This window comes from Lonchura striata, unplaced genomic scaffold, assembly GCF_046129695.1.
Source record: "Lonchura striata isolate bLonStr1 unplaced genomic scaffold, bLonStr1.mat Scaffold_113, whole genome shotgun sequence".
Lineage (NCBI taxonomy): Eukaryota > Metazoa > Chordata > Aves > Passeriformes > Estrildidae > Lonchura > Lonchura striata.
Genome location: NW_027461081.1, coordinates 703,915 through 720,847, shown reverse-complemented (window position 1 = coordinate 720,847; position 16,933 = coordinate 703,915). Strand labels below are relative to the sequence as shown.

The window sequence follows — 16,933 nt, the reverse complement described above, 5'->3', positions numbered from 1 at the left end:
CCAGTCATGCAGTGAGTCATTCAATGGTCCATAAACAGAAGATATCTCCCCCGAGGGAGACATTGTTCTCTGAAGAGATAAGAAAACTGCCAAACCTCCAACAGATGGCAATAGAATACATGCTTATCTTGCAAATCAGGACATTATCCACCCCTTATTCTATTTCCATCTGCATCACAATGAAATCTTACACCCAGTTCTCACTTAAGACCAGGTTTCTCTGTGGTACACAACCAGTTTCCCCATCTTTCTGCATTACCCACCAAGTGTAACCAGGTCCTTGAGAAAAAACAATCCCACGGATGGGTTTGTCTTTGCCTGTGGTGGGATTAATCCAAACAGTTTTCCCTAAAATACCTTTCATATGTACTACAGGGACCTTATCTCCATCTACTGTGTATAAGGGTTCTGACTGGGCAGGACCAGCTCGATTGATGGACCCTTGGGTGTTGACTATCCAGGTTGCTTTTGCCAGGTTAATTTCCCAGTTTCTAAATGTTCCCCCACCAAGTGCCTTTAGGGTAGTCTTAAGGAGTCCGTTGCACCGTTCAACTTTGCTGGCAGCTGGAGCATGATAGGGAATATGATATATCCATTCGATACCATGTTCTCTGGCCCAGGTGTTGATAAGGCTGTTCTTGAAATGGGTGCCATTGTCAGACTCAATTCTCTCAGGTGTGCCGCGTCTCCACAGGACTTGCTTTTCTATGCCTAAGATGGTGTTCCGGGCAGTGGCATGAGGTACAGGGAAAGTCTCCAGCCATCCAGTGGTGGCTTCTACCATGGTCAGCACGTAGCGCTTGCCTTGGTGTGTCTGGGGCAGTGTGATGTAGTCAATCTGCCAGACCTTCCCATAGCTGTACTTGGACCACCGCCCACCATACCAGAGGGGCTTTACCTGCTTCGCCTGTTTGATGGCAGCACAGTTCTCACAGTCATGGATATCCTGAGAAATATTGTCCATGGTTAGATCCACCCCTTGGTCTCGTGACCACTTGTAGGTGGCATCTCTGCCCTGATGACCTGAGGCATCATGAGCGCATCGAGTCAGGAACAACTCCCCCTTATGGTGCCAATCTAAGTCTATCTTTGACACCTCTGTTCCTGCTGCCTGATCTACCTGCTCGTTGTTTCGGTGCTCCTCATTAGCCCGACTTTTGGGGACATGGGCATCTACATGACGGACTTTCACCGTCAGCTTTTCCACCCGAGAGGCAATGTCTTTCCATATATCAGCAGCCCAGATTGGCTTTCCTCTACGTTGCCAGTTGGCCTTCCTCCACCTTCCCAGCCAGCCCCACAGAGCATTGGCTACCATCCATGAATCAGTATAAAGGTAGAGCTTTGGCCACTTCTCCCTTTCAGCAATATCCAGAGCCAGCTGAACGGCCTTGAGTTCAGCGAGTTGGCTTGATCCACCTTCTCCTCCGGTAGCTTGTGCAACTTGGCGTGTGGGGCTCCATACGGCTGCTTTCCACTTCCAGTTCATCCCTACAGTGTGACAGGAGCCGTCAGTGAAAAGAGCGTAGCAGGTCTCCTCTGCTGGTAGTTGGTTGTATGGTGGAGCTTCTTCAGCCCTTGCCACTTGTACCTGCTCCTCATCATCAGTGAGACCAAAGTTTTCACCTTCTGGCCAGTTCGTAATTATCTCCAAAATCCCAGGGCGATTCAGGTTTCCAATACGGGCGCGTCGAGTGATGAGGGCAATCCATTTACTCCATGTGGTGTCAGTGGCATGGTGGGTAGAGGGAACCTTTCCTTTGAACATCCACCCCAGCACCGGTAGTCGGGGTGCCAGGAGGAGTTGTGTTTCTGTGCCAATTACCTCCGAGGCAGCTTGAACTCCTTCAAATGCAGCCAAGATTTCCTTCTCTGTGGGAGTGTAGTTGGCTTCAGACCCTCTGTAACTTCGGCTCCAGAATCCCAGTGGTCGGCCTCGAGTCTCCCCAGGCACTTTCTGCCAAAGGCTCCAGGACAACCCATGGTTCCCGGCTGCAGAGTAGAGCACATTCTTGACCTCTGGTCCCGTTCTGACTGGGCCAAGGGCTACAGCATGAGCGATCTCCTGCTTGATCTGGGTGAAGGCTTGTTGCTGCTCAGGGCCCCAGTGGAAATCATTCTTCTTTCGGGTAACCAGATAAAGAGGGCTCACAATCTGGCTATACTCAGGAATGTGCATTCTCCAGAAACCAATGGCACCTAGGAAAGCTTGTGTTTCCTTTTTGCTGGTTGGTGGGGACATAGCCCTGATCTTGTTGATGACCTCAGTGGGAATCTGGCGCCGTCCATCTTGCCATTTCACTCCCAGGAACTGGATCTCTCGGGCAGGTCCCTTGACTTTGCTCTTCTTGATGGCAAAGCCAGCTTCTAGTAGTATCTGGATGATCCTCTCACCTTTCTCAAACACTTCTGCCACTGTGCTCCCCCACACAATGATGTCATCAATGTATTGCAGGTGTTCTGGAGCCTCACCCTTTTCCAGTGCAGTCTGGATCAGTCCATGGCAGATGGTGGGGCTGTGTTTCCACCCCTGGGGCAGTCGGTTCCAGGTGTACTGCACGCCCCTCCAGGTGAAAGAGAACTGAGGCATGCATTCTGCTGCCAGAGGAATGGAGAAAAACGCATTAGCAATATCAATGGTGGCATACCACTTTGCTGCCTTGGACTCCAGCTCGTACTGGAGTTCCAGCATATCCGGTACAGCAGCACTCAGTGGCGGAGTCACTTCATTTAAGCCACGATAGTCCACAGTCAATCTCCATTCTTGGTCAGATTTGCGCACAGGCCAGATGGGGCTGTTGAAGGGTGAGTGGGTTTTGCTGACCACCCCTTGGCTCTCCAGCTCCCGAATCATTCTGTGGATGGGGATCACGGCATCTCGATCCGTCCGATACTGCCGGCGGTGCACTGTCGAGGTCGCAATTGGCACGCGTTGTTCTTCCACCCTTAGGAGTCCTACTGCAGAGGGGTTTCCTGACAGTCCAGGCAAGGCGTTCAATTGCTTAATGTCTTCTGCCTCTACAGCAGCTATTCCAAAAGCCCACCTGAGTCCCTTTGGGTCTTTGTAATAGCCGTTCCGGAGGAAGTCTATGCCTAGGATACACGGAGCATCTGGGCCAGTCACTATAGGATGTTTCTTCCACTCCTTCCCAGTCAGGGTCACCTCGGCTTCCACCAGAGTCAATTGTTGTGATCCCCCTGTCACACCAGCAATGGAAACAGGCTCTGCCCCCACATGTCCCGATGGTATCAGAGTACACTGTGCACCAGTATCAACTAAAGCATCATATCTTTGTGGCTCTGATGTGCCAGGCCATCGGATCCACACTGTCCAGAAGATCCGGTTTTCCCGTGCCTCTCCCTGGCTAGAGACAGGGCCCCTCTAACACTGGTTATCATTCCTTTCCTGGGCATACATACTAGAGGTCCCTTCAAGGGGGTCTGACAGATCGTACCCACAAGCTTGGTCACGGGAGGTTGAGGCTACCTTCACTTTGGTGGAACTCCCCTGGTTAGAGTTTCCCTCCTTAAGTTGATGGACCCATGCTGCCAGGACAGAAGTGGGTTTCCCATCCCATCTCCCCATGTCTTCCCCATGGTCACGCAGGAAGAACCACAGATTAGCCCTTGGGGTGTACCCTCTCTCTCTAGCTGGGGATTGTTGGGCGTTGATTCTGGGGCCCGTGACTCTCACGGGTGCTGTATTAACCTTCCTTATCTCCTCCCTCATCTCCTCTTTAAACTCCTTAATCACAGCTGAGATATGAGCCTGCATTGGGCCATTAATCATACTCTCATAATTCCTAAGTTTGTTGGCAACAGAACCCACTGTCTCCCGGTGGGCGTCAGCATTGATTGTTGCAATGAAGGTGGTGTATTGAGATGGCCCAAGATTTGCCAGACTCCACAGCATTTGTCCCGTACACCTGACCTTGTCAGGGTCATTATTGTGTCGTCCATCCCTCCCAAAGAGTACCTCCAATGCTGCCACTTCCCTCAGCTGTTGGATCCCTTCCTCGAGGGTCTTCCAGCGCATTCTATGATGGTGCTCTTGCATTCTCTCTCTGTGGACAAACCTCTCCCTGACACTCATTAAGAGCCGCTCCCAGAGAGAAAGGGACCCTGGTTCCCTTACAAAAATCTGATTTATACCCGAGTCCTGGGTCAAGGGTCCCAAGTTCCTTGCCTCATCACCGTCCAGCTGCATGCCTGTACCCATAAGATCCCAAACCCGGAGTAACCAAGTAGCATAAGCCTCACGCCCTCATCGCACAATGTCTTTATGCAGATTACAAAGACTTTCGTACATCAGGGACTTGGTGATGATAGCAATCTCTGGCTCCCCTGTGGGTTGTGAGGTTCCTCCATTCCTGTCCCTATCTGCAGGGTGCTCTGCTTTCACCTTAGACTTCCTTGTTTCTACCGGGGCCACTGCTGCTGGCCGTGACTGCCTTTGTGGTTCAGCTGGAACCTGGACAGTTGTAACATCTGTGGGTTCCACAGCTGTACTATTAGACTGTCCCTCCTCAAGGCAAAGGGCCGGTTTCTCACCAGCTGGGGAAATGCACTCCTTCAGCATCTCTCGTATCTCCTTAACCAGAACCCTCACCCAATCTGGGCGGTTCATTTCTGAGGTGGGCTGTGGGGCAGGGTCAGGCTCTGGAGCAGCAGCATCTCGAGTCTGTGGTGTAGCTGTGAGGGTAGTTATCCAGGTTAATCTTCCCTTATCTCTGAATGCTAAATATAACAGGACTATCAGCAACACCACCCATTGTATGGTATCATTAGCACTTAGAAAGGATCTTAACCCTTTGAGAACTGGTGGAGCAGACCCAAAAAGATGGTTAAAAGGTTGGGAGAAAGTTTGCCCAGGTGCTATTTCCTCGCAGTAGGTACCGTTATTAAAGTAACCCCAAAAACATACAGTTAACGTGTGATAGCTATGAATCCATGTACCTGCCTTCCAGAGGAAATTAAAGATCCATGAATTCCTCACCCAATTAACCCAGAAGCCAAACTTGATAACAGACACCGTAGCCTTAGTTATAGGACCCATTTTTAGATAAGGGTCTGCAAATGGGAAAAGTATAGCTACGATCACATGCCACCCAAACCAAGGTAAACTAGACCACATGGTGATGCTGAAGATGTTTTTACACGCAACAAAAAACCAAATTACTTAAGAACTGTTAATCCTTTTTCCCTCTCAATGCCCTCGAGCCCCACGTTGATGCGCCAAAATCTGTCTAAGTTCGACAAGACAGGAATCTGCGAAGGAGGGCTAAAGCCTCCTCTGCAATGGAGAAGGTAAACCCCCTCCCTCCGAATTACTAGGAGTTTTAAATCAAAAGACTCTCAGGCAAAGATATGGGAATGGGAGTAACAATTCTTTACTAGGAGAAAACTAGACAACAATTTAAAAAGGCAAATGCAATCGGTACAAACAAAACCAGTGAAAAAGTCCAGAACCTGAGGATTCGGGGTGCCAGTAGCAGTCCTGCTGGGACAATTGCTCCCCTTGCAGTGGTTGATGAATTGCAGCTGCAGTGGTGATCTTTTGAAGGGTATAGTTTTCCTCTGAAGATCTGGTGGCAGTGGGGACGGTCTTCCTCTGCGCCGGGGTTGCCTCCGAGCTCCGCCGCTGCCGCCTCCCCGGCTGTTTTGCTGCGAGATCCCGCGAAGAAGAGAGAGAGCGCTGCTTCTCTGGGAATCCCGCGAAGAGAGAGAGAGAGAGCTGCTTCTCTGGCAATCCCCCAAAGTAAAGAGCTGCTCTGTCCCCAAAAAGGTACCCCCTTATATCCAATAAAAGAGTGCTTGGCTTCCCCCTCTGGGTGGAACATCTCACAATAGGATGGTGTTATGTTACCAGCCCTGCATTGAATCAGTCAATGGCCCACTAACAAACCATTACCTCTTAGGAGCAAAACCAGTTCTTGGAAAAGATAACAAAACCTGCCCAACAGGTTTGCCTTCAACAGATGACAAATAGAATACAAGCTTATCTTACAACCCAGGACAGATGGACAAATCCTGGCTTGGGGGAAAAACAAAGGGTGAGCACCTTGGTCCTGCTGCCCAAGTCCAGCTCGAGAAGTCACCACCCTGTTCACAGTTGGATGGGCCCAGACTCTGCTCATCTCCAGAGTCCCCCACTCCTCCAGGCTGCTGGGATCCCCCAGCTCCAGGATTGGCCATTGCTGCTCTCCCCACTCCGATGCCAATTGGAACCCCAAAACCAATGTCCCCCCCCAAACTGTTACCACTGCCCCAGCCAGTACAGAGATCGCTACAGGAACCCTTCACAAGTCTCCAAAGGGGCATCTGCGTCTCACCTTTGGGGCAATGCAAGATCCAAATATCCCTTTCCCTGCAAAAAAAACTCCCAGAAATCCCCCAATGGATTTGGGGTGAGCTCCCCCTCCCCACTTACCTACAGGATCTGGGGGAGTCAATGCTGCCCTGACCAGGGGAGCTGCAGACTCGGCAGAAGGGCAGGCAAACCGTGTGGATCTGCTGCGGTTCCTCCTCTTCCTCCTCCTGTTCCTGTTCCTTCTTTTCCCTAACCTCCTCCTCATCTCTCTCTCCTCTTCCTACTGCTCCTCCTCCCTGACCACCCCAAATCCCCCTTTCCTACCCACCTCTCCCCCATGGCTGCAGCACCAGCGTTTGGGTAGAGGGAACCTCCCATGAGCCCCCCAGGTATGGGCAGGGGGCTTGGGGACCCACCCAGTGCAGATCCATTCCCCCCTCCCAGAGCCTCACGGAAATCACTCCAGGGATCAAGCGATGGGGACACTAAGGGATCCCCATGGAACCACCCATTTTTGATCCCATCCCCACCCTTCCCTCCCCACTCCCATTGTTCCCCCAACCCAAAGACCCCTCCCAACTCAATCTGAGGGTCCCATTCCTCTCCTGGTCGGAATCCTCTTTTCTCCTGCTCTCCCACCCCTTCCCCATTGTGCCTCCAGCTCTACCTCTCACCCCTGGGCTTGGATTTGGGGATCCAGGCCCCTCCTGTTCAGTTTGGGGATCACATCCCCCCTTTCCCTCAATTCAGGCAGCTCCTGGCAGCTTTTTCCTGGGAGGAATCCCTGAGTTTTGGGATATTTAGGATGTAGCTTAGGAGGAGGACAGCTCTGTTGGGCTTTCCCCTCCCTGTTGTGGCCCCTCAGCTGTTCCCGACACCCTGGGGGTGTTGGGATTTCCCTCCTAGGGACAAGGATGTTCATCCCCTTCCAGGAGCCCAGTGCCCACCTGGGGCTCCAGGTCAGGGGTCCTTGAGCAGCTGCCCCAGAACCTCCACCAGGGTCTCCCAGCGCAGCCGGAGCCGCTCGGCCTGGGCTCCCCAAAGGCCTCAGCAAGGTCCAAGTCCTGCCCAGGAACCCTCAACTCCCTCAAACCCAGCATCCCCCACATCCCCTGCAAGTTCCTCCCATGGCACCAGCCATGGCCATGTCCCTACTTGTCACTGGCCATGTCCCACCATGTCCTCACCCATGGCTATCTCCCCACCATGTTTCCATCCCTGTCACTGTCCCCCATGTCTCCATCCATGCCTGTGTCTCCCCATGTCCCTAGGGAATGGCCCTGTCCCCCTCCATGTCCATGCGTGCCCATGTCACTCTCCATGTCTAATCCTTTTTCTCTTTTTGAGCCTGGTCTTATAAGCTCTCAGAGATAAGCATTATACCCTTGATAGCTCAGCTACCTCAGGTGGCATAAAACAAGCAGGATGGCTCATGTGACAGTGTTGGGAATAAAAAGTTTTAATAAAAGTCAAAAATGAAAAAGCTTTTTACAGAGAAAAGCCAAGTCAGGGCAAGAGGTTCTTGCTCTTGCTAAAACACTTCACAAAAGCAATTAACTTCTTTTGTTCTCTTCTTTTCTAGGGAATTGCTTAGGTGGGACTTTTTGGCTCCTGTCCAATTAGCTACCCTTAAGTTTGAGGTGAAGTCCACAAGGTCCTATAAGGTGTCTTTCAACCAAATTGAGGAGATAAACACCTGGCCTTTTGTCCTTTTTAAGGGAACAAAAGGTTAACTTGTTTACTCTGTCAACAGAGGGCACATTCTTACACGTGTCCCACCATGTCTATGTCCTACCATGACCACATCCACTAACTTAGTTCAATGTCTATTTTTACTTCAATATTGGATATTTTAAAGGGATAAAGAGAAATGAAAACAAAATCAAGGCCAAAAGAAAAAGACTTCCATGTCCATGCCGGCTGAGGATCCACGTGCTTGGGTGGAGGGAAGAACCTTTTTGGTGGAGTTTCTACCCCACTGTCTCCAAAATCTTGGTCTTTTCCCCAGTTTTTCCACCATCTGGCTGCAGAAGACACCCTTGGGCAATAGGAAATCAAAATCGTGGAATCCCTGAAGTTGGAAAAGACCTTGTCCTGGTTCAGAGCAAATTTGGGAGAGAACCTCCAAAGGGATTCCTCTGGAAAGCAGATTCAATTGGCTCCTCCCCCAGCCAGTTTGGTAAAAATACCTCCTTGGAGAAAAGTCGAAAAAACTGTTTTTTAAAGAATAAAACCTAAACAATATTAAACAATAAAACCTCTTGCTGCTCTAAAAGAGAGACAAACTCAGGAAGTCCCTCCGTGGGTTGTAGCTCAGCTCACTCAGTCTCTTATCAGTCCCTCCGGTGCTGGAAATGCCACAGTCCAGGCCTGGCCCGCTGGGCCACAGGTGTGAGCTGCCGGTGCTCTTCTGGGTGTTCAGGCCAGAGCAGGTTTAAACAGGTCCAAAGAAAAGGGAAAAACAGCCACAGTCCAGGGAACTTCTCTGCCACAGCTAGCTAAAACTAATTAACAGCAAAGGAGAGATCTGTACCTCTGTCTGTCCATCTGCAGACAACCCGGCCCAGGAGCAAGAATGTGGAGGAGTGAGTGCAGTTTCTGAAAACAAACTCTGCCCTTCTCTCCCTCCTTTGCTCTCGGAACAAGTCTTAAAGGTGCAAAAATTATAACTCACTATAAACAGAACAGACAACTGGAGATACAAGCATCATATAGTCAACCTAGGACATACCTCCAAGACCATTCAGTATTCCTTGATGCCACCAGAAGATAGGATTGAATGCAAAAGATTTTATGGAGTTGGAAGTCATTAAATCTGCTCTCCCCAAGGAATTCCCATTGTTGGTCTGTGCCCCAGTGGATGTTCCTGCCACTGGGTTTATCTAGGTGCCCAGAGGGAACGAGGAAGATGTGGAGCCTCCCAGTCAAGAGTCTTCCCAACACAGATAACCAGGCCCATAGATCACCAAGACTGCCCAATGAAGGTCACTGAGGATCATCCAACATGGATCCTCCCATAGGGAATGGAGCTGGGAGGAGCATAAGAAGCTCTTCCCACCTTTGGGGAACTCACAGGGCTTCCCCCCTTAGTGGCGCCTCCTTTGGTGTTTGATCAAGGCTGATCTCTGTGAGAAGCTCTTCCCACACTTCCCACACTCGTAGGGCCTCTCCCCGGTGTGGATGTGCCGGTGCTCGGTGAGGTGGGAGTTGTGCTTGAAGCCCTTCCCGCAGTCGGGGCAGCGGTAGGGCCTCTCCTCGGTGTGACTCTGCTGATGTACGAGGAGACTGGAGCTGATCTGAAACCTCTTCCCACATTGGGAACACTCGTAGGGCTTCTCCCCGCTGTGGATGCGCTGGTGCTTTCTCAGGTCTGAGTGCCACCCATAGCTCTTCCCACATTCCAAGCAGGTGTAGGGCCGTTCCCCAGTGTGGATCACCTGGTGCCGAATCAGGCCTGAGCTTTCCCTGAAACTCTTCCCACATTCCCCACACTTGTAGGGCTTTTCCCCAGTATGGATCTTTTTGTGTTCCGTAAGCTGGGAGTTGAGGCTGAAGCTCATCCCACACACCCCACACTCGTAGGGCTTTTCTCCAGTGTGGATCCTCTTGTGTCTCCTCAGGCCAGAGCTCTGCCTGAAGCTCTTCCCACATTCCCCACACTCATAGGGTTTTTCCCCAGTGTGGATCCTCTGGTGTTGCATCAGGTAGCCCTTCTGGCTGAAGCTCATCCCACATTTACCACACTCATAAGGCCGATCCCCAGTGTGGATTACCGAGTGCTGTATCAGGCTGCTCCTCTGGCTGAAGCTCTTCCCACATTCCCCACACTCAAAGGGCTTTTCCCCAGTGTGGATCCTCTGATGTTGGATCAGAATGGAGTTCTGGCTGAAGCTCCTCCCACACTCCCCACACTCAAAGGGCCTCTCCCCGGTGTGGAATCTCTGGTGAAGTCTCAAAATGGAGCTCCACCTGAAACACTTTCCACATTCCTCACACTTGTAGGGCCGTTCCCCAGTGTGGATCACCTGGTGCTCGATCAGGTGGGAGCTCCGGCTGAAACCCTTCCCACATTCCAAGCACTTGTGGGGCTTCTCCCTGCCACGAGGCTTCTCCACCAGCTCTGAGCTCTGGCTGGATCTCTGCCCACCTTCCTGGCTCAGGGGGGCTCTTTCCTCCCTGCAGCTCCCTGGGCTGGGTTTGCTGCCACTCCTTGTGCGGGATCTCCAGGGCTTTTCCTCCTCCTCCATTTCCTCCATTTTCATTCCTCCCCGGGAATGAAAAATCCTGGTCTGGGGGAAAAAAAAAAGAACAGAGCATCTTGGACTGGGAGTTTCTCCTGTCCCCACTTCATCTCACCAAGTCATTGGGCATTGTGTGTCTATAAGAACCTCCAAAACACCAAGGTTCAGCATAAAAATCCTCAAAACTTTAAGACACAGATCAAAACCTCCCCAAACATCAAGATTCAGTAAAAAATTCCTCCAAAACATAAAGATTCAGCCCCTAAAAAAAATAAAGCACCAACATTTAACCCAATAAAGCTGAGAAATGCCGTGATTCACCCCTGTGAAAATCGTGGAACCCCTCAACAGTCACGTGCTGCATGTGGGGTGACAATGCTCCTGGGGCTGAGGGGAGGCTATAGATACAAGGAGGTATGGAACCTTGTGGTGATCCTTGTTTCTGCTCCTCCTCCTCCGGTGTCCCTATTCTTCCTCACACTCCTCTTCCTCCTCCTATTCCTCCTTCTCCTGCACAATCCCACCCTCTCCTGCCACCTGCATCCTTTGACCATTCTGTTCCTCAAGCCTGCTTCTCCTTCCCTTCTCCTCCTGCCCCCAGGCCCAGCACCCACTGCCGGCTCCCTCTTCCCCCCAGACCCACCGCATCCCAGCGCAGGGGCAGGGATGGAGCTGGGGCAGGTCGGGCTGGGGCAGCGCTGGGCTCTCGGCCGCTCCCGCCCGCACTCGGTCCCCACTGCAGCCGCTCCCGCCAGGACAGCGCGGGGGGGCCCGGCCTTGGCGCTGCCCCACTCCCACCTCCCCAAATTCCCCTCGCGGGGCCATGGGGCCGAGGGGGGGCGCAGGTGGGTCCAGGTGGGGAACGCGGGGAGCTGCGAGTCTGCCTGGCAACTGGTGAGTCATCAGCGCCGCGGGCTCTGATTGGCTGAGCTCTGCCCGAGCCCTGGGGCTGCAGCACAGAGGGGACACCCTGCTCCAGGGGGGATGTCCCACAAACGGGGGACCCCATGGAAGGAACCACAGGAAAGTGTCTTTACAAACAGATGCTCTAAAGCTGCTCGGAGATAGGGCCAGGCAACTTTTTTATGTAAGGAAGTGACAGGAGAAGACATCGGTTTCAGAAAATTTTATTAATTGATGACACAGACTGCTGCTCAGCCAAGGTCCTGCTCTATTAATGAACTTCCAGAAGAACAACAAAGACTTAACAGAGCCATTAATATCGTTTGCTATATGAAAGTGGGGTGCATATTAATGGTGTATGTAGTAGGTGGACTGGGATATCTGTAGCTCTCAAGTACTTCAGCCAATTAGGAAAGAGAGAGTGAGATGTGGCCAGGAGAATTAGGATGAAAAGGAGGGCTGTGTCCTTCAACAATTGGAGAGATCCCATGGGAAATGTCCCATGGCCTCTCCCAGTTTTAGAAATGAAATTACTTTTACAGTACTCCTCTGTATTCTTTGTGGACAGAATCGTCTGGTGATGTCAATTTTCCCGCACACCCTGGGGCTCATCCCGAATTCCTTCCACCCTCCGGGGCGGCGGGCAGGGAGTGCAGCTGAAGGTGCCTCACCCACTTTGGGTGATCGGCTCCCTTGGCTGGCAGTGGCACTGGGGATTGATTTGGGACCCGGGAGTGACCAGGAGACAGATGAGTGACACATCAGGGGGTCTGTGAAGAGTCAGCAGGGAGAGAGCACTGAAAATCTCATCAGTGAGTGCCCTGGGATCCTCGGGGAGTGAACATGGCAGGGCACCCATGGAGGGGAGAAAAGGGAAAGCCAGGGACGGTCCTGGCCAAAGTGATGATTATCCCAAAATGTCTCTGAAGGGTCCCCTGGGAGAATGTTGAGGTAGTTTGCATATTTCCCCAGAGGTAATTAAGGACATGGACACCCAAGGGGGGCAATAAGGGAAGGGGAGAAGGGATTTGGACAACAGGGGATGGATGGGGTTGGTGTGCTGGGAAGGGATCGGGTGAAGAGAAGTGTGCAGGAATATGGTTCAGGTAAGAAGCAGCAGGAGGAATCTATGTGGTAAGAAAAAGGATGATGGAAAAGAGGAGAAAGAGAAAAATACAGAGGACTGAAATGTTTTTCAGCAGGGTCTTATCCTCACATTTGCCAGCTGATCCAGATCCTTTCCATCCCCGGTTTCCAGGAGAGGAAAAGCAGGAGGTCAGGATGCCAGGGGTTTCTCTGCGGTGGCAGCGGCAGCACCGGGCGCAGAGGTGCGGCACCGGGAGCACGGGCTGGGGCCTGTGGGGAGCTGCGGGGCCGGGCCGGGGCTGTGGGGCAGCCGGGGCTCAGCGCCGGGCGCTGCCTGACCCCACCAGCCCCGGGCAGGGCCGGCAGTGGCCCCCGGCCCCCAGGAGGCTGTGGGACGCCCCGGCCGCTGCCCGGCCCCGGGGAGCTGCCGGCCCTGCCCGCCGGGGGGGCCGCCTTTGGACACTGCGGCAGGACAGGCACCGGCTCTGCCACACGGGCTGGGCAGGGACCCTGAGCACAACGGGGAACACAAAGGAACAGCTGGGAAATGCAGAGTGCACATGAAGGATCAGGATTTTCTGTTCAGGATTTCGTTTGGGTCCCTGCAGAAAGGAAAGGTTTTGCAGAAAGCTCAGCAGCTCTCAGAGGATGAGCACCCACAGGCAGTGACCGGGGCTGCAGGAGTGGCACAAGAAGCCCTGCAGCACTTGGGCACAAAGGCACAGCAGCTGAAGGCAAGAAGGGATGAGCAAAAGGCCAAGCTGAAGGCAAAGGCCACGGCAGAGTTCCCTCAGCCCCTGAGGGATCAACCCCAGGGCCCAAGGGGGCCCCAGCACCCAGGGCATGACGGGGTCGGCCACAAGCACCTGGCAGAGGCATTGCCCTCCTGGCCAGGGCAGAGCCCACCCAAACAGCCCCTGGGAAGGAGTCAGGGCTCCAGCTGCAGCCCACAAGGACACTGCAAGCACAGACAGCAGCACCCTCAGCAGGAGCAAGTCCACCCCTGCATGGACATGGATTGTCAGGGCTCTCTGAGCTCCCATCCCACCGAGGACCCACCACACTGGAGCCCTGCACAACATTCAGGCTGGGTCTGCATCCAGAGGAAGCCTCTCCTGATGGACACAGGGGCCTCTCCATCCACTCTGAATATTACACCTAAAGGGGGAAAATTGTAAAGGAGTGTTTTCATTATTAAGGGAATAAATGGGAAAGCTGAGCTGGTATCAATCATTTGTTCAATCACTATTAGGAGCTGTGGGGGATAGGTTTGAAATAAACTAATTTCTTTTTCTTCCTACTCTGATTGTAATTAACTAGGAAGGAATTTGATGGTGGCATTGTAATATTGTAAAAGGTGATACAGAGGCTATTGCTGCTGTACCTTTGTGTCAAATGTCTGGCAAGGCCTGTGCTGAAGGGAACCCAGAGGTGTGGGCAGCCCCAGGGAAAATTTGATGTGGAGCCTCTCCAAACTACTTGGAAGCAACCAGGACAAGTGGTGTCTAAAAGCAACACCCTGTTCCAGGGCAGGGAAGGAAGGGCTCACAGCCTGGTATGGAGTCCCTGCTAAAGGCAGGGCTCTTGGAGCCAGGGATGTCTCCCTACAGCACTCCTATCCTGCCAGTCAGGGAATCAGATGGCTCCAATGAGGAGGACAAGAACAAGTGGTAGACAAAGCCCCAGTGAAATGGCTGAATTTCCTGGCTAAAAATATCTTTTGAGTATTGGGGAAAAAAAAAAAACAAATGGTAAATGGTGGAGAAAAAGGTTAAATATTTGGGAAATACTGGGACTGAAGATTCCTGGTGAATTGACCCAGAGAGGCACTGGGCAATCTCAGAAGTAACATTTCCCTGGACCAAAAAGGAGCTGAGACAATTTTGAGGATAAATAGGGAATTACACAGCCTGGATTGAGGATTCTCTGTTCCAGCCAGAACATTGTAGGACTTTTTAACCTCAGACAGCCTCCATGCTGTGGTATAGACAGGAGAAAGAGAGCAAAACTTGAGAAAATGAACAACCAAAAATATTGATGCCTCAGCTCTGTCTCTTCCAGACTCAGAAAAGAAATTGGAATTGTAGGTGAATGTTCAACAGGGCCATGCCAAAGGAATCCTTGGGCCAAAATGTTTCACCCAGTGGCCACAGTGGCCTCATTGTCTGCAGAATTGTGCAGCCACAGCTTCAGCAGGGACCCAGGACCAAAACCTGATGACAACAGGATCTCCAACTGTTCCAGTCTGCCATCAAGTTCAAGCTTTGATAACCAAAAGAGCCTCGCAATGGATGAGCAGTGCTCGGTTATTACAGTGTGAAACTTGTTCAGTGGCACAGGAGGATTCAGAACTGAGCACAGGGGAAGGGTTTAACCCAGCCTCCTGTTTGAACAGCCCACAGAGGGGGTGGGAAGAAACCCAGCACTGCATTCAAGTGACACAGCTCCAGACCCAGCCTGGGGGAGATTCAGGAGACATTGCCTGGCCTGAGGCAGAAAATGTCTTTGTGGATGGCTCTTCAAGGGCAGCAGAAGGGAAAAGAGTTCCAAGACACGCTGTTATTGAGGAAAGGGTATCAGACAAAGCGCAGGTTACCCCCATGGTCAGCTCAACCGGCACAGCTGTGTGTGCTTGTAAGAGCCTGGCACTGAAATGCCCTGAGCAGGAAGGCTTCAATATCTTCTGGTGACACCATCTCACCTAACAGGGGGGCAAAAGCAATTCTGACTGCTCAGCAACCACTGGATCACTTACTAAGGCATTTCTAAAAGACATCATTCCAATAAAAGGGACTGTGGAAGCCATAGACTCAGAGAGCAGAACTAATTTTGCAGGAGAGTTCCTCCAGGGGGTTATGGCAGCTTTAGGAATACAAATGGGACCTCCAGAACCCCTGGCACCCCCAGAGCTCAGGCTGGGTACAAAGAATGAATGGGGATAAAAAGAAACACCTTTAGAAGCTGGGGATTAGATAGTAATAGTTTCAGCAAGTTTTAGAATGGATTTTCTCAGTGAAGATGGAGTCTCCAGCACCCTAACTTTTGGCTATTTATGGAGAAGGCACTGCACATAACAGCTGAGGCTTCCAAAGTGGCTCAAAGTGCAGATGTCTGTTTAGAATGGTGAAGGACATAGGTATGATTCACTAGTAACTTTCAAATACCTGCTCTAAAGCTGGAGTTACTCAAAGAAGAGAGAACTACTTCAACACTTGTAAAGAAGCACCATTTTTTCCAAATCTAATTTTCACATGTAGCTGAATTTTTCAAGAATTGTGTTTTTTATCATACTATGAGTGCAAAACAATCTATAAGAAGTGTTTAAAAACAGATTGTTAACAGGAAAAAGTGATCAAAAGATCTATTTCCTCTTGTATTAACAATTGAAATATGACTGAAGAAGGGATCAACTCTGCAGTCCCCTGAACCAAACTCACAACTTCTTTAACAGCATGCTCAAAGTTTTCTATACTTCAAGCTTTTCTAGAAATTTCACTTTCTTAATTTCTGCTGTTTCTGTAGCCCCAGACCCTGTATAGTTTATACCAGCTGCATTCTACAGAAGGGATACCCAACTGAGGATACAAATTGCCTGCTGAATGGCCTTCTCTGACTCCATGCTGTTACTTTTGGCCTCAGATGGCACAGAAAATGCTCTCCAGTTGACTTGCTTCCAAATGCCAAAAAACCCCAACCCCCAAACTTTTAAACATAAAACAGAAGGAAAGCTTAATTATTTGAGTTAAAATAGCACTGCAAAACAGTTATTCACAAATATAGCAATAAAAGTGTTATAAAAGATGTGCCTCCTGATACATAAAGATATCCTGAAGAATGATTTTGTATTGTTTATATACATTCAAATTTAGTTTTCATCTTTTTTACTGAAAACTGCGTTTTCATAGACAAACAGAATTTTTTCCTATAACTGGATATCTGCCTGGCAGACATAAATGTTTCTGTCAAACTCACCATTCTGCCATGGATATCAGAAGACATCTTGGAGTGACATGGACAGGGTTTTGCTTCCTTTATTAATGTTTCCATTCTTTGGTTCTCACGTGACCTGTGTCATTTCTTTATTTAAATTCAGAAGCTCTTGCCAGAATACTCTTTCAACTTTGTTTGTAGTCGCAATGCAAGAGGTCTGCAACTCTTGCTTTAATTTGGGACAGGATTTATTTCTTCTTGTAACTGAAGACTAATGGCAGACATCACCTTCCTCATTTCTCCTGAAGTAATGCCTCAATTCTCTGTCTGGGTTAGCTGGCTAAATTATTTCCTTTCTAAATAGTCAGGTTCTGCTCTGTATAGAGAACTGTGACTTTCAGTGCTTAATATAAGCAAGCACTGAGAGGAGGGATGTACTGAGAAGACTATTTTCTGCGAGATA

General features: G+C 50.7%; 1 protein-coding gene across 1 annotated transcript in view; it reads right to left on the bottom strand.

Moving 5' to 3' along the window:
• Nucleotides 1-6,068: 6,068 nt before the first annotated feature.
• LOC144248414 (uncharacterized) overlaps nucleotides 6,069-16,933 on the bottom strand; it is an 84,688-nt gene continuing 73,823 nt past the window's right edge. The window contains exons 4-6 of the mRNA XM_077790588.1: nucleotides 9,405-10,405; nucleotides 7,536-7,547; nucleotides 6,069-6,454 (exon numbers count right to left, since the gene is read on the bottom strand). Coding sequence (XP_077646714.1) covers nucleotides 6,300-6,454; nucleotides 7,536-7,547; nucleotides 9,405-10,405 — 1,168 coding nt within the window. The 3' untranslated portion in view covers nucleotides 6,069-6,299. The remainder of the gene's footprint in view (nucleotides 6,455-7,535; nucleotides 7,548-9,404; nucleotides 10,406-16,933) is intronic.